Source organism: Carcharodon carcharias, chromosome 13 (genome assembly GCF_017639515.1).
Source record: "Carcharodon carcharias isolate sCarCar2 chromosome 13, sCarCar2.pri, whole genome shotgun sequence".
NCBI classification, from domain to species: Eukaryota; Metazoa; Chordata; class Chondrichthyes; order Lamniformes; family Lamnidae; genus Carcharodon; species Carcharodon carcharias.
In genome coordinates, this window is record NC_054479.1 from 2,161,219 (window position 1) to 2,186,229 (window position 25,011).

The window sequence follows — 25,011 nt, forward strand, 5'->3', positions numbered from 1 at the left end:
TCCCTGGGATCTTCATTGATAAAGTGGTAAAAACTTGAGCAGTTACTTAGTGCTATAATCAGAGGAGCTGCCTTATAAAGCTTATCCAGATGATTATGTCAAACACAATACAATTTGCAGAAATGACAGTATTGGTAGGAATGACTGCTGCACAGTTCTTGTGGGGGTGCAGTCCCACCTTCACATTGAGCATGCCCTCCATCGTTTTGTGAGGCACTACCACTGTGCTAGCTGAGATAGATTTTGAACACGTCTAACAGCTCAAAACTCATGTTGCCAGCTGATACTACTGGACAAGCCTGATTCCAGGTGGAACCTGGCTTGATAGATCCTAACTTTTATTTATTAATTTATATACATGGAGAGTGACTACTGAACAGAGTCACAGAAGCCAGCTAATGAATTTTTAACAAAAGATTAAACACTTATTAAGCAAAAGATGAACTACATTACAATACTCCTTCACCCATGTGTGTGTGTGTGTCGGGAGGCGGGGTGGGGGGGGGTGGGTATGCGTTTGCGGGGTGGGGAGGGGTGTATAATTAAACAAAGCTCTGCACATCAGTGCAAAAGATGAGGCTGAAGCATTTGCAGCTATGTGTTGGGTGGATGATCCACCTTGGCCTCCTGAGAATCCCAGCATCACCAAGGTACAACATTGGCATCTGCCCAGGTATGTCGTGTACACAAAAAGCAGGACAATTAACGCCCAATCAGTGAATAATCTTGATAATCAGTAAAGTGAAGGAATGGGTCATCGACAGTGCTATCAAGCAGCATGTGCTTAGCAATAACCTGCGCGCTGATGCTCTGTTTGGGTCCCCCCAGGGCCACTCAGCTCCTGACCTGATTGCAGCCTTGGTCCAAGTATGGACAAAGCTGAATTCAAGAGGCGAGGTGAGAGTGACTGCCCTTGATATCAAATCCGCATTTGACCAAGTGTGGCATCAAGGATTACTAGCGAAACTGGAATCAGTGGGAATTGGTGTGGTTGGATGGAGTCCACTGGTTAGAGTCATACCGAGCACAAAGGAAGATGGTTGTAGTTATTGGAAGTCAGTCATCTCTGTCCTAGGACTTTATTGCAGGATTTCCTCAGAGTAGTGCCCTAGGCCCAACCATCTTCAGCTGCTTCATCAATGACCTTCCCTTCATCATAAGGTCAGAAGTGGGAATGTTCACTGATGGTTCAATGTTTATCATTTGTGATGACTTAGGCATTGAAGAAGTCCATAGCCATGTGCAGCAATAAGTGGACCATATCCAGGTTTGAGCTGATAGGTGGCAATTAACATTGTGCCACACAAGTGCCAGGCAGTGGCCATCTCCAACAGGAGAGAATCAGACCATCTCCCTTTGACATTGAATGGCATTACCATTGCTGAATCCTTCACCAACATTCTGGAGGAATTACCGTTGACCAGAGCCTGAACTGGACCAGTCATATAAATACTGTGGCTACAAGCGCAGGTTAGAGGCTGGGAATTCTGCAGTGAGTAACTCACCTGACTCCCCAAAGCCTCTCCACCATTTACAAGACACAAATCAAGAGTGTGATGGAATACTACCCTCTTCCCTGGATGAGTGCAGCTCCAACAACACTAAACCTTGACACCATCCAGAACCTATGGCTGATCATCTACCTCAACGCCACTTTCCTGCACTATCCCCCTATCCCTTGATGTCATAATTATCGCGAAATCTATTGATTTGTCTTGAATATATTCAGTGATGAAGCTTCCATAGCCCCCGGGATAGAGAATTCCAAAGTTTCGCCATCCTCTGAAGAAATTGCTCCTCATCTCACATTTAAATGGCCTGCCCCTTAATCTGAGACTGTGTCCCTTGGTTCGAGAACTCCCAGCCAGGGGAAACATCCTTCCTGCATCTTCCCCTTCATGCCCTGTAAGAATTCTGTAAGTTTCGATGAGACCACACCTCATTCTTCTAAACTCTAGAGAATACAGGCCTAGTTTCATCAAGCTGTCTTCATAAGACAATTCTGCCATTCCAGGGATTAGTCTGATGAGTCTCCGTTGCACACTTTCTAGGGCAAGTATATCATTCCTTAGATAAAGAGACTAAAACTGTATAAAATACTCCAGGTGTGATCTCACCAAGGCTCTATACCAGACTTGTCCAATCTGTGGCCTGCAACGCCCCTCCATGTGGCCCTGGAGCATTTGCTGGAAATGCTGATAGGACAGGTCAGTGAGTTTGAAGATTTCTACAGGTCACTGCTCCTCTAATCACAGCCTGTTTCTCTCCTGTGTTTGCTGCCGATGGGTTCATTAGTTCAATAGCCCTTTGGCCTGGCTCAGGTCACACTCCACTGGGCCTCGGGAGGGGAGATTGTGCTTTGCTTACTCCCAGTCTCGGTTCTCATTCTCCCTTACCCCCACGGTCCAACAGGCATGCTCACTCACTCTGTGAAGGGGTGTAAGTGAGCACCCTGAGACTGGCAGCGAGCTGGGCACACATTCTTGCTCTTTCACACTCGAATGGTTATCTTAATTTTAAAAAATGACCAATAATCGCTTTATGGTTGTGATATTTTTTTACTGAGCAATTTGCTGCTTTTCAACCTTTTTTATAAAATTCATGTTTAATGTTATGCCAAACCTCATCTTTCTAAAGTTTGCTCATCATCTGCTCCCCCGTAGTGAGAGAGGTATTGAAATTTGACTCCTGTGCGAAAAGGTTTGACAAGCCTGCGCTATACAATTGCAACAAGACATCTTTTCTCTTGTACTCAAATCCCCTTGTGATGAAGGCCAACATACCATTTGCTTCCTAATTGATTGCTATACCTGCATGCTAACTTTTAGTGACTCATGAACAAGGACACCGAGGTCCCTTGTGACATCAGCACTTCACAATCTCTCTCCATTTAAGAAATTGTCTGCCTTTTGGTTTTTTTCGACCAAAGTGGATAACATTGTATTCTTCCACATTATATTCCATTTGCCAAGTTCTTATCCACACAATTAACCTCCCCAAATCCCCATGAAGCCCCCTTGCATCCTCTTCAAGACTTATATCCCCGATTAGCTTTATGCCATCAATGCTGTGGGTGTACTGCCTGACACCCCAAAGCCTGCACTGTCAACAAGGCACAAGTCAGGAGTGTGATGGAACACAAGCAAAAAACTGCGGATGCTGGAAATCCAAAACAAAAATACCTGGAAAAACTTTGCAGGTCTGGCAGCATCTGCGGAGAGGAGCACAGTTAACGTTTCAAGTCCGAATGACTCTTCAACAGAACTAAGTAAAAATAGAAGAGACGTGAAATATAAGCTGGTTTGAGGTGGTGGTGGTGGGTTTTGTTTGGCGGGGGGGGGGGGGCGGGACACCATGTAGAGCTGGATAGAGGGCCAGTGATAGGTGGAGTTTGCCAAAAGATGTCACAGACAAAAGGACAAAGAGGTGTTGAATGTGGCGATATTATCTGAGGGATGTGCTAATTAAGGGTAGGAAACAGGACAAGCAAGGTACAGATAGCCCTAGTGGGGGTGGGGTGAAGGAATCAAAAAGGCTAAAAGGTAGAGATAAAACAATGGGTGGAAATACATTTTAAAAATAATGGAAATAGGTGGAAAAAGAAAAATCTATATAAATTATTGGAAAAAAAGTGGGGGGGAAATCGAAATGGGGTGGGGATGGAGAAGAGAGTTCATTATCTAAAATTGTTGAACTCAATATTCAGTCCGGAAGGCTGTAAAGTGCCTAGTCGGAATAGCTGGATAGAGGGCCAGTGATGGGTGGAGATAGCCAAAAGATGTCATAGACAAAAGGACAAAGAGGTGTTAAAGGTGGTGATATCTTTGATATCTTAGTAATGTGCTAACAGGTGACATTAAGGGTAGGAAGCAGGACGAGCAAGGTACAGATAGCCCTAGTGGGGGTGGGGTGGGGGGAAGGGATTGAAATAGGCTAAAAGGTGGACATAAAACAATGGATGGAAATACATTTAAAAATAATGGAAATATGCAGGAAAAGAAAAATCTATATAAATTATTGGAAAAAAGGAGGATCGGAAAGGGGGTGGGGATGGAGGAGAGAGTTCATGGTCTAAAATTGTTGAACTCAATATTCAGTCCAGAAGGCTGTAAAGTGCCTAGTCGGAAGATGAAGTGCTGTTCCTCCAGTTTGCATTGAGCTTCACTGGAACATTGCAGCAAGCCAAGGACAGACATGTGGGCATGAGAGCAGGGTGGAGTGTTAAAATGGCAAGAGACAGACAGGTCTTGGCCATGCTTGTGGACAGACCGAAGGTGTTCCGCAAAGCGGTCACCCAGTCTGTGTTTGGCCTCTCCAATGTAGAGGAAACCGCATTGGGAGCAGCGAATGCAATAGACTAAATTGAGGGAAGTGCAAGTGAAATGCATGAAAGTGACATTTTCAGGTTGGCAGGCTTTGACTAGTGGAGTGCCACAAGGATTAGTGCTGGGGCCTCAACTTTCTATAATTTATGTTAATGACTTAGATGAATAGACAGATAGTAATGTATCTATGCTTTCTGATAAGCTAGGTGGAAAGGTAAACAGTGGGGAAGACACACAGGCTGCAGAGAGATATCGACAAATTAAGTGAGTGGGCAACAAAACGACAGGTGGAGTGTAATGGGGAAGTGTGTAGTTTTTCACTTGGTATGAAACTTGTAAATGTTGATATTCAGCGGGATTTGGGTGTGCTCATAAAAGGAGCACAAAGTTAACATGCAGGTACAGCAACCAATTGGGGAACAAAAATTGCAGGTTGGCCTTTATTGCAAGGAATAAAGAAGTCTTGCTTCAATTGTACAGGGCTATGGTGAGGCCACATCTGGAATGCTGTGTGCAGTTCTGTCATCAAATTTAAGAAAGGATATATTTGCATCGGAGGAGGGACAGCGAAGGTTCACTAAATTGGTCCCTGGGAAGAGGGGATTGTCTTATGATAGGCTGAGTAATTTAGGCCTATAAACTCTGGAGTTGAGAAGAATGAAGAATGAAAGGTGATCTCATTGAAGCATACAAGATTCTGAAGGGGCTTGATAGGGTAGATGCTAAGAGATTGTTTCCGCTGATCGTGGAATCTAAAACACGGCACAGTCTCAGGACAAAGGACCGATCATTTTAGACTGAGGTGGGTTGTGGATGTTCTATTGTTCAATACATTAAAGGCTGGGATAGACAGGTTTTTGGTGTCCCGGAATCGAGGGATATGATGATAGGGAATGAAAGTAGGGTTGAAGTCCAAGATCAGCCATGATCCTATTGAATGGTGGAGCAGGCTCGACGGGCCATATGATCGTCTTCTGCTCCTATTTCTTGTGCTCTTGTGTGTTCTTGCTTTCTATCCCTTAGCCAATTTTGGATCCATGCTGCCTCTGTCCCTTTAATCCCAAGCTTCAATTTTGCTAGCAGCACAATCAATGTAGTACTTTGTGTACCAACATAACGTTGTGACCCAACATCAACAGAACTACCTTCATCAACCCTTTCCATTAATTCATCAAATAACTCAATTAAGTTTGATAAACTCAATGTTACTGTATTTAGACTGAAATTAATTTTCTTCCTGCTTGGAACTGAAATCCCTATATAAAAAAAAAAGTTGACTTAGGTTTCTTCTCCTAATTTCTCCCAGCAGCTTAAAACGTGTGTTTGTGAACATAGGATGAGAATGAGGTTGTGGTGGAACTCCACTGCTGCAAGGAAAGATGAAACTAGATGGTAACCATGTTGCCGTGTCAGACCTTCAATTTTTATTAATTTCTTGACTATGTTCCCTTATTCTGTCTTTGTTTTTCAACATGTTTCCAGTTGAAACAGAAAGTAATTTTAAATATAAGTGCCTTTTTCTGCTTTAACTATAAATGCAAAAAGATCCTTAGAAATCCACCGTAGATGTGTTCTATAACCACATAGCCGCTGACATTCCATGGGCTGCTCGACAATATAATTCATGCCGTCTTAGTTTTTTTATTCATTTGTGGGACTTTTGTTAGCCTTGCCAGGGATACCAATACTTCCCAAAGCGACTTGCCCTTGAAAACGTGATGTTGGGCTTCTATCTTCATGGCTGCAGTCCATGTGGTGTAGGTATACCTACAGTGCTGTTAGGGAGGAAGCTCCATGATTTTGACCCGACTGTGAAGGAATGGCCATATAGTTCCAAGTCAGGGCAATGACGACTTGGAGGAACTTGCAGGTGGTGTTGTTCCCATACATCTCCTGCATTTACCCTTCTAGATAGTAGAAGTCATGGGTTTGGAAGCTTTTGCCGAAGGAGATTTTGCTATTTGCCATGGTAGATGGCACACACCACTGCCACCATGTGCTGGCCGTGGAGGGAGTGAATGTTTAATGTGATGGCTAGGATGCCTATCAAGCAGATTGCTTTGTCTTGGATGGTGTCAAGTTTCTTTGTTGTTGGAACTACATTCATCCAGGCAAGTGGAGAGTATTCCATCACACCTGATGTGCCCCTGTGAATGGTGAACAGGCCTTGGGGAGTCAGGAGATTGGTTCTCACCTCAAAATTCCCAACCTCTGACCAATAACTAAAGTATTATATGGCTGTTCCGGTTAAGTTTCTGGTCATTGAGGACCCAGGATGATAATGTTAGGGGATCCCATGATGGTAATACTGTTGAAGGGGAGATGTTTAGGTTCTCTCCTACTGGAGATGATCATGTTGCAAATGTTATGTGCTACAGCCCAAACGTGAATGTTGTCCAGGCTTTGCTGCCTGGCAACTGCTTCAGTATCTGAGGAATTGCTGAGATGGTGCTGACTGGTACTGAACACTGCAGTCATCAATGAGCATTCCCACTTCTGACATTTTGTTGGATGGAAAGTCTTTGAAGCAGTTAAAGATGGTTGGGCCGAGAACACCAACCTGAGCAATCATGTCTTGGGGCTGAGATGATTGGCCTCCAACAATCAAAACCATCTTCCTTTTGAGCAAACTATGACTCCAACCAGTAGTGTGTTTTCCCTCCAATTTCCATTGACTTCAGTTTGGCTAGGGCACCGTGATGCCAAACTCGGTCAAATGCGGCCTACGGCCTTTAAGTCACTTTCGCCTGTCATCATCTCTGAATTTAGCTCTTTTGTCTGTGTCCCAGTAGTCCTGGCAGAACCCAAACTGGAGTATTGGTAAGCAGGTTATTGTTGAGCAATTGCCTCTGTAGGACTATCAGCAACACCTGCCATCACTTCAGAGTTGACTGATGAGATGCTAATTTGCCCACTTCAATATGTCCTTTTTGGGAACAGGACATACTGGGGACAGTTTTAGACTCTGGGTAGATGCCAGCATTGTAGGTGTACTTGTTGCCTTTTCAGGGTTATAGTTAGTTGGATGAGTGCCCTGCTGAATTGTAGGAACAAAATTGATAATTGCTTCTGCAAAGAATATTGAACCATATTGCATGTAATTGCCATTGCTTGTATTCATCTGGAGGATTGAGAGGCAGAGTAGGTTGCACATTAGAATAAACAAGGTCTGTGGTAGGGCCAGGTTGCAGGCCATGCAACGACCTTGGTCATGTAGATTTTGGTCTCACTAAAAGGAGAAATGTTTTATATCAGTGAAAGTGATTAATTTTCCCAGTTGCACATTCAATGGCTCTCTTCAGCTGAGGGAGTGGTAAGATGGGCAAGGACCATAAACTGTTTTCTGAGGTAGATGAAGGAAGGTTCTTTGGGGACGTTAGAAATGAGAGGTGGGTGAGGCAATCCTCCACGGTACGATATATGAATAATTAATGTCCATGTTGATGTAGATGGAAACCAGTATTTCTGTATTACAAATTACCATGAAACTAAGCTGAAAGTAAAAATAGATACCATATAAAAGGAATTAAAAATATGGGGAAAAATTCCATGCTTTAAGTTAATGAGTCACTTTCCCCAGGGGTACTATGTTGTTTTCTTAGTTTCTTTTTAAATTAACAAACAACCTTTGGAGAGGTGCTGTTTGTAAGTGTACTGACAAACTATATGGAACCTGAATATTTTGCATTGGGTAGAGACACTAATTCTCCCTAACTGATGGTGATAAGTGACATTGGTTAGCTGTTCATCAAAAAGGCATCTTTTTCCCCTTGTTGACGCTTAATTTTCTGCTATAATAAGTGCTGAATGATTCAGTGGAGTACCGGAAGGATTAGTGTCCAATGTGCGTGTGTAAAATATAATTTTAATAGTATGCTTTTGGAGGAATAAACATTAAGAGTAAACTTATGTTTATGTAGCACTTTTTTTTATGTCTACTGATATGTAGCTGGTGAATTAGTTTCTGAAATGTGGTCACTGTTATGCAAACAAATGCGGCAGCTGATTAGCACACAGATCTCACAAATAGCACTGCCTGTTTCTTGATTTTGGTGGTGTTTATCAGCTGAATGAGTCAATGTTTTTATCTAATTTCAAAAGGCAAATTTTTACATACTGGATCTAAAATTAACTCATCAATCTTTTTAAAGCCAAGGTTTTAATATTTTCGCTCCCTCCCTTTTAATATTTATGCTACTTTTGATGACTGAAGATGATACGACTTCTTTGCAAGCCCAGGCCAATGTTAGTGTGTCACCAAGCAATTCTGAAGTATTGCATTGGATGACTGGACTTCCTGTTCCTCCCTTCTGGAAAAGAGCCTGTCTTTAAGATCTCGGATTTTAAATGTAGCTTGAGATTGAGCGCTTGCCATGTCCTGGATTGTCTCTTATCATTCTGACTCAATATTTTAGAATTCTTGTTTCCTAAATTGATGTCATCTAATTGGGCCAGAGCTGTGGCTGTTGGTACCTGTATAGGTTTCTGATTGAAACTGATTTTTCCACTGCCACATTCCCAAACAAAACATTTTAATACTAACTATTTTTAGCTAAATCTATGTAATTCTGTTGGAATGGCACACATTATTGTAATTACCATAAATTGAAAGTGCAATATTTTGAGCATCTTGGGGGGTGTCAAGTTCCTGTGCAAAATTTAAATAAGTAAACAAAACATAATTTGTTAGCACAAATGATCCAGTTTAGTGTTCTGTAGAGCAAGGAGATCAAAAACCATTAACAAATATTGTTTGTGCTTTATATAGTGTAATTTTATTGAATTATTCAGTGTTGTTCACACCTACGTTTTTTGGTACCTTAAGTGTGTTTAATTTTCAGTGGGTTTCCTTTCTAAATTTGCTAACTATGCATGGTTCTGTTGGAAGCATACCAAGTGATTTATTTCAAATGTTCCTCTAAAATGCTTGTATAATTTGTTATAAAATGACCAATTAATACATTCTATAATACAAATATTGATATCAAGCCCTGCACTTTTTGATGACTACCACTACATTGGATAGGGAAAATGATCTTTATGGAGCCATATAGAGTAATTGATGGTGAACAGTGACCTTAAGACCGCAGTTTAATTTCCTAGTTGCCCTTTAAACACAGCACACAGAACGAAAAATAATGTAGCTGCAGCAGAGTACACCAAATCCTAATCTTTCTGTTCTAGGCACTTATATGTTGTACGTACATAAATTTTTCTGTGTTATGATCATGATGTCTAGAAATTCTGCATAGGTTTCATGTCAGCCATTCTTTGAAAGCACTTAACTCTTATGAAAAATGCCTTTCGCCTAGCATTAGTGATGAAAATTTGGTGGAAGTTGGTGTATCATTTGATTATGCTTGATGTACACCCCTTCCTCTTTTTATGAGATTCTGCTTATTGACCGCAGAGTAATGGGTGGTTCCCACAAATGTGCTAAGTGTTTAACTGTATCAAGTGTAGCAGACAACTGTGTGTGCAGCTTAGTGATTATTATCTCATTCCTCCCTTTTCCAGGAAAAGATTAAGTAAGCGGCACAATCCTTGTCGTTTGTAATATTTTTCAGAACTTGGAGTCTGAATAATTCAAATTTTGACTATAATAACCTGAGGTTCATTTTATTTAATTGCAACATAAAAGAAACTATGTATGGATGACAAGTGTTCCCTTTTGAGCTGTTAGTGGTAAATTTGATCTGTTTCTGAACTTTGTCTTTTACTATGTAACTGGAAAACAAAGTCTTTAATAGACACAGGTCATTTGGCCCAACAGATCTTTGCTGGCGTGTATTCTACACAAGCCTCCTTCCACCCTACTTCATCTTGCCCTATCAAAATAGCCAATTTCTTTCTCCGTCATGTATTTATCTTGCTTTCCTTTAAGTCAACTTGACCAGGTCTGAGGGCCCTTTGCTTCTTCCTCGAACAGAGGCCCGAACAATCCCCATCCACCACTACTCTCCTCCGTCTGTCTGAACTTGTTCTCACACTGAACAATTTCTCCTTTAACTCCTCTCACTTCCTCCAAATAAGAGATGTGGCTATGGGTACCTGCATGGGCCCCAGCTATGCCTGTCTCTTTATGGGGTATGTGGAACATTCCTTGTTCCAGTCCTACTCCGGCCCCCTCCCACAAGTCTTTCTCCGGTACATCGATGATTACTTCGGTGCTGCTTCATGCTCTTGTTGGGACCTGGAAAAATTTATTAATTTTGCTTCCAATCTCCAGCCCTCCATCATTTTCACATGGTCCATCTCTGACACTTCCCTTCCCTTCCTTGACCTCTCTGTCTCAAATTCTGGTGATAGACTGTCCACCAATATCCATTACAAGCCTACTGACTCCCACAGCTACCTCGACTACAGCTCCTCACATCCTGCTTCCTGTAAGGACTCCATCCCATTCTCTCGGTTCCTTCGCCTCCGTCGCATCTGTTCTGATGACGCTACCTTCAAAAACAGTTCCTCTGATATGTCCTCCTTCTTCCTTAACCGAGGTTTTCCATCCACGGGGGTTGACAGGGCCCTCAACCGTGTCTGTCCCATCTCCCGCGCATCCACCCTCACGCCTTCTCCTCCCTCCCAAAATATGATAGGGTTCCCCTTGTCCTCACTTATCACCCCACCACACTCCGCATTCAAAGGGTCAACCTCTGCCAATTCCCCCAACTCCACAAGCATACGCAAAAGAAGCAACACCTGCCCCTTCACTTCCTCTCTCCTCACCGTCCAAGGGCCCAAACACTCCTTCCAAGTGAAGCAGCATTTCACTTGCATTTCCCCCAACTTAGTCTACTGCATTCGTTGCTCCCAATGCACTCCCCTCTACATTGGAGAGACCAAACGCAAACTGGGCGACCGCTTTGCAGAACACCTATGGTCTGTCAGCAAGAACGACCCAAACCTCCCTGTCGCTTGCCATTTTAACACTCCACCCTGCTCTCTTGCCCGCATATCTGTCCTTGGCTTGCTGCATTGTTCCAGTGAAGCTCAATGCAAACTGGAGGAACAGCACCTCATCTTCTGACTAGGCACTTTACAGCCTTCCGGACTGAATATTGAGTTCAACAACTTTAGATCTTGAACTCCCTCCTCCATCCCCACCCCATTTCCGTTTCTTCCCCCTCCCTTTTGTTTTTTCCAATAATTTATATAGATTTTTCTTTTCCCATCTATATCCATTATTTTTAGAATCTATACCTTTTATGTCCTGTTAGTCTTATTCCACCCCACCCCCACTAGAGCTGTACCTTGTGTGTCCTGCCATCCATTCTTAATTAGCACATTTGTTTAGATAATATCACCACCTTCAACACCTCTTTGTTCTTTTGTCTGTGACATCTTTTGATTATATCACTGCTTGCTTGCCCCTACACGCCCCCGCCCCACCAAAAACCTTAAACCAACTTATATTTCACCTCTCTCCTAATTTTAGTCAGTTCTGTTGAAGGGTCATGAGGACTCGAAACATCAACTTTTTTCTTCTCCGCCGATGCTGCCAGACCTGCTGAGTTTTTCCAGGTATTTCTGTTTTTGCATTTGTCTCAACTTCTCATTGTAAGCAGTTCCACGTTCTGACCACTTTTGCTAAAGGAGTTTCTCTTGCATTCATTATTGGATTTAAGAATAACTATTTATGGCTTCTAGTTTTAGACTCCTCTACAAATGGTTCTACCTTCCCTAAGGAACCACTTTGTAATTTTTAATCCCTGCATTAGGTCACCCGGAAGCCTTCCCTTTTGAGAGAATAGAGCCTGAGCCTATTCAGTCTTTTCAGTTCTTCTATTTGTAATACAACAATTAGTAATTTTAAAATTTTATTTTTTTCCCAACAGCCACCAACAGCTACCACTTTTGTGCTAAATCAGCTGAATCAGCTGCCAAACCTGGGAACAACGTTAATTGTGACAAAGGCACCTGCTAATGCAGTGTCTCGTCCCACGGTTAGTGTAGCAAAGGTTGTTCAGACCAGCTCACTTGCACTATCATCTACAGCTGCTCCAACTGTAGCCACAGCATCAACCAAGGATCAGATACAACTTAAAGACTTACTTAAAAGCAACAGCTTGTCTGAACTGATGAAAATGAAGCCACCGTCTAATATTGTTCAGCCAATTACAACAGCAGCCAGTAAGTTATTTTTATTCATTCCATTTTATTTGGAGTTGTGCAGTTTTAGGAATATTAAATCTATAAAATACAAGCATTTGATTAAATGTTTGCTTGATTACATAGCCTCTTCATTAAGTTGTTTTATGTAGTTCAGAAAAATTTTATAGCGAGCTGAATTGGATGCAGGTAATGGTGTATCTGCCTTGTAACAATTTGTTTGAAGGCATTAAGGTTTGGCTGAATTGATTTAAATTTAGGTGTGTATGTGCATTTGATTAATTCTAGTTCCATGTGTTAAACTTTTTGGTTTACTGAAGATAAATTACACAATTACATTGGAATGTATAAGCCCTCAAATGGTGGAAGTTAGTTTAGCCTCCACCTTTTCTGTCAATTCTTCAAGCTCTGTGTATGTCTCAAACAATGGTTGATATGCGCATTCATGGTTTTTCAGAAATGACGAGGCAACACAGCAGCATTCTCTTTGTGTGTGAAGGCTGATGAATGCTCCATAATCACTGGCCTGCGCTGCAGTCGCATGCTGTTCATGGGTTTAGTGTGAGGAGGCTGTGATTCTTGCATGGAAAGTAGGCCCTTTACATTGTTTTTCAGTCTTTTCAAAATTAAAAAGTAATGGAGACAAAACAATGGGGACAGTGCTATTCTACATGTGTGCATATAGAATATTGTCCCATTGGTGGTCCACAAAATGCTTTAGAAGCTATCCACAGCAAATAAGTTATTCAGTTCAATTTGAAAGGAAACTGGACGCCTATACTTTTATATAGTTTTTATTTGGTTTCATGTTTATCTAATTAGCTGAAAGAAACACAAGCTACTTAATATTGCAAGAGAATTTCCAGCACCTGGGTATGATTAGAAACTTTTTTTCCTAATTAACTTTCTTGCAGAAATTGTACTGCTCACTTCTAAGATGATGAATAAACCAGGTAAGGTAATGGTGCCATCAGACCATAAGAAATAGACATGATGGGTGCATGCTTCATTCCTGTACAGTGGGAGATCTCCAACTTAATAGCAGTTAACTGCATAATGTTACTTGTAGAAAGCAAATCGATCTATTGTGAATCTCACCTTCCTCTGGTGGTTATTAGAGATGCATGTAAGAAATAATATGCTTTCACAGCCTGAAAGTTGTAATTGTGTTACTGTTTTCACACTGGTGCCCTCCTGAATCTAGTATCAGGAGAATCATCACACACTTGATATTTTCCTTTCAGAATCTGAGAATTCTCACTTTGTGTCTCTTTATCAGGGTGTCACTTTTCACATTTTATGCATATAGGCAGCTCTCATAGAATAGTTTGTTTGCACATTGGTGTGGGGTGAGGTACATTTTACCTAATTAATTACACTTAACCACTTACTTGCACTTATTTGTTCAGAATGCACATGCTGTATGCTACATCATTTAGTAACCTGAAAAGGATGTATTAAGATGTTTTACTGAGTCAGGCAAGCTTGGTTATGAGGTTGCAGAATGCATTATCAGAGTTAGTGGTTGAAATAGAGCTATCAACTTGTAAAAATAGCTTAGATAGGAAAGGACACTTAAAAGGATTTGGAAACAAGGCAGTACATAAGTTTAGGGCACTGGATGTCTGCAAGATAAACACTACCAAGGATTGGTTGGGCTGAATTGTACATGTATACAACTTTCATAATGGATGATTGGGTTGAATGCAGCTTTGTGACTGCTTATTAGCAGAGTTATAATGTAATTCTAGCATTTAACTATATTAAAGCCGTTAGTGTTGACAGTGCTCAGCTGAGTGTAAATAACATGAACTACAAAAGCTCTAAAGAAGAGTCATACAGACTCAAAATGCCAATTCTGTTTCACTCTCCAAAGATGCTGTCAGACCTGCTGAATTTTTTCAGCATTTTCTGTTTTTATTTCAGGTTTCAAGCATCTGCAGTATTTTGCTTTTATTAAAAAAAACCCAGAAGTTGTTAATATGCCATTATATTTAGATTTGTAGTTCTGTGCACTTTGTTCCACCTGAAATCACTTATCCCATGTCTGGGGCCCTGAAAGTTGGATGGGGCATTTTTTATTTTATTGAGGTTACCTTTTTTTTTTGGAAGGCCAGTCTGAAACACCAAGATGTATTAAAATAACCAGCTTGAGAGATGTGCAGATTTGTGTGATCCTAGACGAAACATGACTGCCCAGGCAACATGATGTGAACAATGCAAGTGATGATGAGAGAAAGCTTGGACACTCTTATTTAGTTCATTCCATTGTAGAACTGCCATTCTAAAACATTTTCAATTAATCAATTTATTGATTTACCTATCAATTTCTCCCCTCCTTGCTCCTCTTCTGAAGACACTGACTCACTTTGGAGCACAAGTCCCCAGGTGTGAGCAGTATCAAATGCTCAGCTGTTACTGCACATGCTGAATAGCAATCAGGAGAGAGAATCTTGGTTTATCCTGCCCTTGTCATCCCAAGGCACAGATGGTATGTTCTTCTGTGGATGTAACAAAATTGCGGCGTAGCCTAGACTGCAAACCCTTAAATAATTTCAAAGCAAACTAGCTGAAAATGCAGGCAGTGTATGCACACAGCGGTCTGCGCTCTAGGTTTATAGTGTACTTTCTAAGACTATTGCTACCTATCAATTTGTACGTTTGGTAGCATGGTGCAAGATTAGGATCTCCAATTATCTGAAGCAGATAATGATTAGAAATGTAAAATAACATTTCTCTATTTTGAGTGTTCAGATTGAGAGATTTTTACATTGGTGTTGTATTTGCATTGTACGTATTCTAAAATTGGTGCAATGTGCTAAGAATGGAAGTGACCAGCAATTCAAATCAGATGTATAAAATACAAGTACAGATCTCTATCTGTGTACAAAATTTTGGACGTTGTAAATGTATAAACTTTCATAACACCAAAGCAAAATACTGTGGACGCTGAAAATCTGAAACAAGAGCGGAAAATGCTAGATACGCTTGGGTCAGGCAGAAACTTTGGTGAGAGAAACAGAGTTAATATTGTAGAGTAATGGCCATTCACCAGAACTGATGAAAGATCATTGACCTGAACTTTTAATACAGTTCTTTACTTGGATGCTGCCTGACCTGAATGTTTTCAGCATTTTCTGCTTTTGTTTGGGCACTTGACTCAAAATTCACAAGAAAACTTGTTACTATGTCTTTCTGAATGCAGTCCAAAAGATTCATCATTTGTAGGTTGAGTCTCCTCTTGGCAATTTAGAGCTAGTAAGGTTTCTGATTTAAATGTACTATTATTGATCGGTCCAAATATAGTCAAATGCAACCCTCAGGTGTTAAGACTTGAACTATAAGTACCATGAACAATACTTGATAATTAGATTTTGTAGTCTGGTTTGAATTTAAATGGTTGTACTTTATCTGCAGCTGACTTGAACAATGGTGTTGTAAGGAAGGAATCATTGAGCAAAGAAGTGACTCGGATATGGGTCAATGAGGATATTAAAATGCGAAGCTTTTCTCCAACTCCGGTAAATACACCTTTATTCAGAATTTTGAACAGCATTTTTGCCAGTTATCTGCCTCTACTTCAAATTTTTGGCTGGGACACTCGAACATGTTGCTAAGCATGCTTCTATTAAGAGTGCTCACTTAATGATCAGTAGATTTCTATCTAAAGGTGTGTGTGTGTTTGTGAGGTCTGACAGTTTCTTGTCTAGAGATCCTTGTGCTGATTGCCTGGCTTACAAATGCAGCATTCACTTAAAAATCGATCATGCTGGAGCTGGATGTTCTGGTGCTTCACCTCATATCTGAGAAAGTGAAGCAAATGTACTCCTATCCATGGATGGCTTTATGTATTTGTAATTCTTTTGTAAACTGTAATAAGTATTTGAAGATAAACTGTAAAAAAAAAAACCTGAGATAAAATGCAATTATGGATAACCACTTAATACTGTTTTCTTCAGGTTGTAAAAACTGTTTTGATTGTATAAATTATTGAAAACATTTTTATTTTTTATGCATGTCACCAAAGAAGCATTTCCTCCAACTCCCAACAGCCCCCCTCCTAACTTTACTATTATGTTTCTGGTCTCCTTGCACCTCCTCCACTCCTCATGTGCACATGCACACACGTGCATTTTAAAATTTAACATTAATTCAAATTTCACCATCTGCTGTGGTGTGCCCAGGTCCCCAGAGCATTACCCTAGGTCTCTGGAATACTAGTCCAGTGACAATATCACTATGTAGTACATCAAATGTGCATGTGTACAACTCCCTTGCCGAGGGAGGTCTTGCAGAGCTGGCACCCCTAGGTGATAGGTAATTATGAACTATTTAATGCATGTAAAACTTGTAAGACTTTTCAAAATAAACTTTCACATTTGAAAATGGAAGTTTCAGTTTATATAATGTTAATCTCTGGATCTTTTCACATAGCTCGAGCAGAGGGATGGAGCCAAAAAATATAGATTTAACTTGTACCCCTAATCTCTTACTTAAAATGATTAATAGAAATTGCCTCTGAAAGATGAAGAGGAGCCTGAGGAGGAAGATGATGAGGAATTGGGCCATGCAGACACATATGCTGAATATATGCCAATGAAATGTAAGTCTGCTCCCTCAAAGTTAAATTGAGTTGTCTACTTGTAGATCATGTCTGTTTCAAGTAATGATTGCTCCATTAGGAATCACATTGTTGAATGTGTGGTGCAATAGCTAACTCCACTGAAATTAATTACTGTTGACTGAATGGAAACTAGGCTGTACTTATTAATTCATATTAAGTGGAATTTCTTTCACACTGGATACATTTTTACAGCCCAAATTTTAGTTGTCTTCTGATATAGCTGGTTTCTGACTTCCCCTAAATTAAGTAAATATAAGCATTGCTGAAAAAAGCATGCTGTTGAAGCTTTTTGTCTTGCGCTCACCAGGGCAGTTCACAAGAATACTAATAGTAAAGGGAACAACAATTTACACCGCATAAGAAGAGCGCGCTGATTGGATGGCAGAGTGTGATTGACTCTGATTCTCAGAGGTGTTGCCATCAAGAATACACCAGAAACATTTAACTGCCAAGCTTTTGTTCAAATTTGGCCAGCCACGTTGACGCTGGTCAAGGCATTGCCACGGGGAATGGACCAGGTTCATTCTCCATGGCAATACCTTGGCCAGTCAGAGTCAATCTGCCTGGTTAAATTTGAACAAAAGCTTGGCAGTTCAATATTTCTGGCGCATTCTCCATGGCAACACCTCTATCAATCAGAGTCCACTTTCCAACCAATCACTGCGCTCTTCTCAAGCAGTCTAAATTGTTGTTCCCTTTACTATTAGTATCCTTGTGAACTGTCCTGCTGAATGCAAGACAAAAAGCTTTGACAGCATGTCTCTTTCATTAGCAATAGTCAAGTTCTGCACTACCAATCTGCTGCAGTGGAATCTATTTTACAATTTCTTATGGTGGTGTATCATTTAATGTTGGGTCACCAAACTGGTTCTTGGGCTTCCTAAATGGCAATTGCCCAGCGACACATTTAGATACTAGTACTTCTTATGTTGATTGGGCCTGTTTGAATTTTTGCTAGTTTGGAAATTCTTTTAGTTGTGGATTTAGTTAACAATGAGGAAACAGTGATTGATAAAACTAGTGCTCTCTTGGTCAAGAAATTTGGTCTACTGTATTTGAATTGTGTAAGCAGTGCATTGGTCCTTGAGAGTTTGGACACAACACTGTAGTGTCATGGTCCTGATTGTACACAAAGCAGTTTGATATCAGTAAAGTTCCAGTGAGGTTTTCAAATGGACCAGCCTTAAAATTCAGTGACTGAATTTTAAATGCCAGCCTTTGCTCACTGGTAGCACTTTTCGCCCCTCGTTGGAAGATTGTAGATTTGTGTCCCATTTGCCAAGTCAAACTAGTCTTACTCTTCAGTGCAGTTCTGATAGAGCCAGAGGTGCTGTTTTTTGGTTGAGTTGATAAACCACAGTCCTGTTTTCTCCTTAAGGTGTGCGTTAAAGGTGCTAGAGCACTATTTGAGGAACAGCAAAGATATTCTCTAGTCCGGGCCAATACTCATTCTTCTGCCAACATCACTAAAAGAGATAATCTGGTCGTTATCATTATTATAACTTGCTGTTTATGGGACCTTGCTATGCACAACTTGCACTTTTCCATGTTAGAACAGTGACTACACTTCAGAAGTACTTTGGCTGTGACATGCTTTGTGGTTGTGAAAAGTTATATAAATGCAAGTTCTTTCTGTAATTATCTAATATTTGCACAAAAGCATTATCTGCTTATCTGTAAATTTTAATTATTTGCTAAAAATTACTACTGCTTTTGGTAGGACTCTGAACTGGTGTATTTTGGTAAATACTATAATAAATACATGTCAGTAATATTCCCAATATTATGCACATAATGCTGGAAAACTGATATAAAAATTCCTGGGAATTTAGAGCAGGTTGTCAGTAAAGAATTATGTTTAACTATTGCTGAGAAAAGAGACATGTCTAAGCTTTTCATCTTGCACTCACCAAGTTACTTGCAAGAATACTAATATAAAACAATTTATACTGTATGAAGAGTGTTGATTGGTAAGTGGCATAGTCATGGAGAATGCACCAGTGTATGACAGTTAACTACCAAGCATTGTTTAAAATTTAAACAAGGCAGCTTGACCCTGATTGGTCAAGGCATTGCCCTGAGGAATGAGCCAGCAAATGGCTGTCACTTATTTTGTTTAGCTGAAACAGGCACAATGTATGTATATGTTCTTTTTGTCTGCAAAGAACAGGGCCCTGTGTATTAATATATGTAGCTTTCAATACATGTAAATGTGCCCGGCTGACAATCTTAAATTGTAGTCAACGCAGTTGTTAGCACATTGGACAACATTTGCTAAATAATCCTCATTCATGGAATCACATCTAATGTTGGGCACTGCGTTTTGAGTTTTGCATCCACGAGCTGGTTGGGTACGATCTGTACCCTGCCTGTTGCTACCAGTGAGGGGGACGTGACGTTTGATACAATCTGCCAGTCTTTAGGATGTACAGCCTACCTAGCCATATCGACAGCAATGCTGTGTCCATCTGCTCATTTGACATTGTTAGCCTATTCATCAGTGTTCCACTTAAGGAACTATATGCCCTGCAGCATTATACAATGGTGATCTAGACCAGCACCATTGCATGAATGAGTATTCATTGAACTTATGAATTCGGCAGCTTGCGCAGTTGAGTTCAGTTTTATGACACTATGTATGCACAAATAGATGTTGTTGCCATCTGGCAAAGATCTTTGTTGGGTTCCATGAGAAATGTGTCTTTGATCGAATGACACCTAACCACCTACTCTCCTTAAGGGGAGGCGTTGGCATAGTGGTATTGTCGCTGGACTCGTAATCCAGGGACCCAGGGTAATGCTCCGGAGACCCGGTTTGAATTCAATAAAAATTTGGAATTAAGTCTTATGATGACCATGAAACCATTGTCAATTGTTGTAAAAACCCATCTGGTTCACCAATATCCTTCAATTTTCCTTCCTTTAGGGAAGGAAATATGTCGCCCTTAACTGGTCTGGCCTATATGTGACTCCAAACTCTCAGCAATGTGGTTGATTCTTAAATGCCCTCTGAAATGACCCAGCAAGTCATTCAGTTGTATTAAACCGCTACAAAGTCTTAAAAAAGGAATGAAACCGGTGGACCACCCGGCATCGACTGAGGCACTGGAAGTGACAACGGCAAACTCAGGTCTTTTGACCCTGCAAAGTCCTCCTTATAACATCTGGGGGCTGGTGCCAAAATTGGGAGAGCTGTTTCGCAGATTAGCTGAGCAACAGCCTGACATAGTCACCCCCATGGAATCATAGCTTACAGATAATGTCCTGGCCACCACCATCACCACCCCATCGGCAGGACAGATCCAGCAGAGGTGACACCACAGTGGTATATACAGTCGGGAGGTAGTTGCCCTGGGAGCTCTAAACATTGACTCCGGATCCCATGAAGTCTCATGACATCAGGTCAAAGACGGGCAAGGGAACCTCCTGATTACCACGTACTGCCCTCTCTCAGCTGATGAATCAGTGCTCCTCCACGTTGAACACCATTTGGAGGAAGCACTGAAGGTGGCAAGGGTGCAGAATGTGCTTTAGGTGGGGGACTTCAATGTCCATCACCACGTGGCTCAGGAGCATCACTGCTGACTGAGCTGGCTGAGTCCTAAATGACATAGCTGCTAGAATGGGTCTGCAGCAGGTGGTGAGGGAACCGACAAGAGGGAAAAACATAGTTGACCTCATCCTCACTAACCTGCCTGCTGCAGATGCATCTGTCCATGACCGTATCAGTAAGAATGACCACCGCACAGTCGTTGTGGAGGCAAAGTCCTGCCTTCACTTTGAGGATACCCCCCCATTGTGTTGTGTGGCACTACCACTGTGCTAAATGGGATGGATTTTGAACAGATCTGGCAACTGAAGACTGGGCATCCATGAGGCACTGTGGGCTATCAGCAGCAGCAGAATAGTCTCAAACACAATCTGTAACCTCATGGCCTGGCATCTCCCCCTCTCTACCATTACCATCAAGCCAGGGGATCAACCCTGGTCAATGAAGAATGCAGGAGGGCATGCCAGGAGCAGCACCAGGCATATCTAAAAATGAAGTGTCAACCTGCTGAAGCTATAACACAGGGCTGCTTGTGTGCCAAACAGCATAAGCAGCAAGTGATTGAGCTAAGTGAACCCACAACCAGAGGATCAGATCTAAGCTCTGCAGTGCTGCCACAGCCATGAATGGCGGTGGGCAATTAAAGAACTTACTGGAGGAGGAGCTCCACAAATACCCTCATCCTCATTGATGGGGTGGCCCAGCACATCAGTGCAAAGGTTTAAGGCTGAAGCATTGTTACAATCTTCAGCCAAAAGTGCCGAATGGATGATCCATCTCGGCCTTCTTTGGAGGTCCCCAGCATCTCTCATGCCAGTCTTCAGCCAATTCAACTCACGCTACGTGATACCAAGAAACAACTGAAGGCATTGTGCAAAGGCTATGGGCCCTGACAATATTTTTGGCAATAGTACTGAAGACTTGTGCTTCAGAACTTGCCGCGCCCCTCGCCAAGCTGTTCCAGTACTGGCATCTACCCAGCTATATGGAAAATTATCCAGGTATGCCCTGTACACAAAAAAAAGGACAAATCCAACCCGGCTAATTACCACCCATGAGTCTACCTTTGATCAGCAGTAAAGTAATGGAAAGAGTCATCAACAATACTATCAAGTGGCACTTGCTTATCAACAACCTGCTCACTGATGCCCAGAATGGGTTCTGCCAGGGCCCTTCAGCTCCTGCTTCATTACGCCCTTGGTTCAAAAATGGACAAAAGAGCTGAACTCGCGAGGTGAGTGTGACTGCCCTTGACATCAAGGCTGCATTTGACTGAGTGTGGCATCAAGGAGCCTGAGCAAAACCGGAGTCAATGGGAATCAGGGAGAAAACTCTCCACTGGCTGGAGTCATACCTAGGACAAAGGAAGATGGTTGTGGTTGTTGGAGGTCAGTCATCTCAGTTCCAGGAGTTCCTCCGGGTAGTGTCCATGGCCCAACCATCTCGAGCTGCTTCATCAATGACCTTCCTTCCATCATGAGGTCAGAAGTGGGGATGTTTGCTGATGATTTCACGATGTTCACCATTGGCAACTCTTCAGATACTGAAGCAGTCCATGTTCAAATGCAGCAAGACCTGGACAATATCCAGCCTTGGGCTGACATGGCAAGTAACGTTCGTGCCACACAAGTGCCAGGTATTGACCATCTCCAACAAGAGAGAATGTGACCATCGCCCCTTGACGTTCAATGGCATTACCATCACTGAATCCCTCACTATCAACATCCTGGGGGTTACAATTGACCAGAAACTGAACTGGTCTAGCCAAAGAACTAACAACGAGTAACTCACCTGCTGACTCCCCATAGCCTATCCACCATCTACAAGGCACAAGTCAGGAGTGTGATGGAATACTCTCCACTTGCCTGGATGAGTACAGCTCCCACAACTCTCAAGAAGCTTGACATCATCCAGGACAAAGCAGCCCGCTTAATTGGCAACACATCCACAAACATTCAGTCCTTCCACCATAGACACACAGTAGCGGCAGTGTCTACCATCTACAAGTTGCAATGCAGGATGTCACCAAGCCTCCTTTGTCAGTACCTTCCAAACCCATGACCACTACCATCTAGAAGGACAAGGGCAGCAGATAGATGGAAACATCACCACCTGAGAGTTCCCCTCCAAGTCACTCACTATCCTGACTTGGAAATACATCACTGTTCCTTCACTGTCGCTGGGTCAAAATCCTTGAACTCCCTTCCTAACAGCACTGTGGGTGTACCTACACCACATGGACTGCAGCGGTTCAACAAGGCAGCTCATTACCATCTTCTCAATCTCAAAGAGGGATGGGCAATAAATGCTGACCCAGCCAGTGAAGCCCATAACCCGTGAATGAATTAAAACAAAACACCCTCGTATATTTCTGAATTGTAGATGATACGTTTACTATATTTAAATCTGCAGCTGCATATAATAGTTTTCTTACATTTCATGGGCTTCATCCTGCACTCAAATTTACCTATGAAATGGAGTAATCCAATGAACCATCCTTCCTTGACGAGTACCTGGCTTAAATTTCAAACAATGCTTGGCAGTTAACTGTCAGTCATCATCAATGGTGCATTCTCCATGGCAATGTCACTTGCCAACCTATCTGCACTTTCTTCACATACAGTATAAATTGTTGTTTTCCCCCTTACATTGTTATTCTTGAGCGTCCTGATGAGTGCCAGATGGAAAGCTTAGACATGTCTCTCTTTTTCGGCAATTCTCAAGTTCTGTACTGCCAAGTGACTGTTTACATTTAACTATTTGGATGTGCAATTTTCTGGAGAAGAGTAAACACCTGTAATGTCATAAGTTACCTTTTCCTCTTTATAGCTCATGGTTGACTTGTTGATTCCTATTATAACATACAGTCTGAGGGTGTCTTTTAAGATTTTGTGACGTTCCCCAAATATGTCACTAAAAGACAACTTTCTAAATCTGTATATTCTACTTGCTATGTGGTATAGAATATCATAGTTATTAAAACAGAAATATGTTAGTTATTGCATTGTTCACCAAGAAATCTATATGCAATTATTTACAGCCTCAACTGTCTTTTGTTAACAGTGAAGGTTGGCTTACGCCATCCTGATCCAGTTGTGGAAACCAGTTCTTTGTCCAGTGTAACACCACCTGATGTTTGGTATCGGTTGACTGTACAAGAGGAGACGATTGACAGTGGTTGGCTTTCTGCTTTGCAGCTGGAAGCAATCACCTATGCTGCTCAGGTATTAGGTTTTAAAAATATTGGCTTTGCTAAAATAAATTGACATTCAATTCAGTTCACTTCATTATTATTCATACGGTAATTTGTTTTGGGCCCATGGTTTAAAAAAAATATAATTGAATAATAACAGTATAAGAAAATTACCCTATCAATAAGATCTAACTTAGTGTTTAAAAATTGTTCCAGTGTATTAAAATCAGTCAGTAAGTCCTTCCCCGAATGCATATCCAGATCCATAAATCAAACTTCTGTGTAAAGTTCTTCTAGAGAAGGGCAAAAAGCAGTTCAAGGACTGATTTGTCCTGCATTCTTAGGGATTGTAGTCTTGTCCCTTGAGCGCATGTTCTTTACTTCAAAGTTCATCGAGAGCAGTTTTCTTCAGGCGATCTGCTCATGAAATATCCTTCCTGCCTGGTTCTGTAATCTCTTAACCTAAAGAGCCTACTTTCCTAAAACAACAGTACCAGGCGAGACGTCTGAAAAGTAGTCTCAACTACAGCCATAGGATCATGATTGTAGAATCTACAGGAAAGGATTTTAATTTACCGCGATAATATAATCATGTTTGTCCCTTGGCCACCGCATCTGTACTTCGTTCCCTCAATTCAACTTATCTACTTTGACACCTAGATACTGTAGTTAGTAACTATTTCAATGTCCACATCATGAATCTTCACGGAAACAATATCATGAACTGGCTGTTTCCTAAAATCTATAACTAGTCCTTGCGTCTTGTTTCAAAGATCTGTGATAGTTTCGGTATTTAGTATGGCTATTGTTAAACAAGATGCATTTATTGTTTAAACCATAGCAACATGAAACATTCCTCCCTAATGGGGATCGTGCAGCCTTCCTGATAGGGGATGGTGCCGGTGTGGGTAAAGGAAGAACCATTGCTGGCATTATTTTTGAGAATTACCTTCTTGGTAGAAAAAGATCATTATGGTAAGTTGAAATGATCATTAATTCAAATTCTAACATGCATATATATTGTAGTTGGGCTCAGTTGTTAAATTGTGTGCTTATTACAGGTTTAGTGTATCCAATGACTTGAAGTATGATGCTGAACGGGACCTGAGGGACATTGGAGCAAAAAATATCCAGGTTCATGCGCTGAATAAGGTAAAAGCACGAGTGGTTTGGGTCTGGAATGCACTGCCTGGAAGTGTGGTGGAGACAG

General features: G+C 41.4%; 1 protein-coding gene across 6 annotated transcripts in view; it reads left to right on the plus strand.

Annotated features, from left to right (window-relative positions):
• sbno1 (strawberry notch homolog 1 (Drosophila)) overlaps window positions 1-25,011 on the plus strand; it is a 148,518-nt gene that overhangs the window by 25,518 nt on the left and 97,989 nt on the right. For 4 of the 6 annotated variants that reach the window (XM_041202788.1, XM_041202785.1, XM_041202786.1 and 1 more), the window contains exons 3-9: window positions 12,161-12,455; window positions 13,349-13,387; window positions 15,852-15,955; window positions 16,944-17,037; window positions 23,672-23,832; window positions 24,643-24,776; window positions 24,863-24,953. In XM_041202788.1, the coding sequence (XP_041058722.1) occupies window positions 12,161-12,455; window positions 13,349-13,387; window positions 15,852-15,955; window positions 16,944-17,037; window positions 23,672-23,832; window positions 24,643-24,776; window positions 24,863-24,953 (918 nt within the window). Of the gene's footprint in view, window positions 1-12,160; window positions 12,456-13,002; window positions 13,025-13,348; window positions 13,388-15,851; window positions 15,956-16,943; window positions 17,038-23,671; window positions 23,833-24,642; window positions 24,777-24,862; window positions 24,954-25,011 lie in introns of those variants that run through there. The other 2 variants (XM_041202790.1, XM_041202789.1) reach the window with 2 other exon arrangements.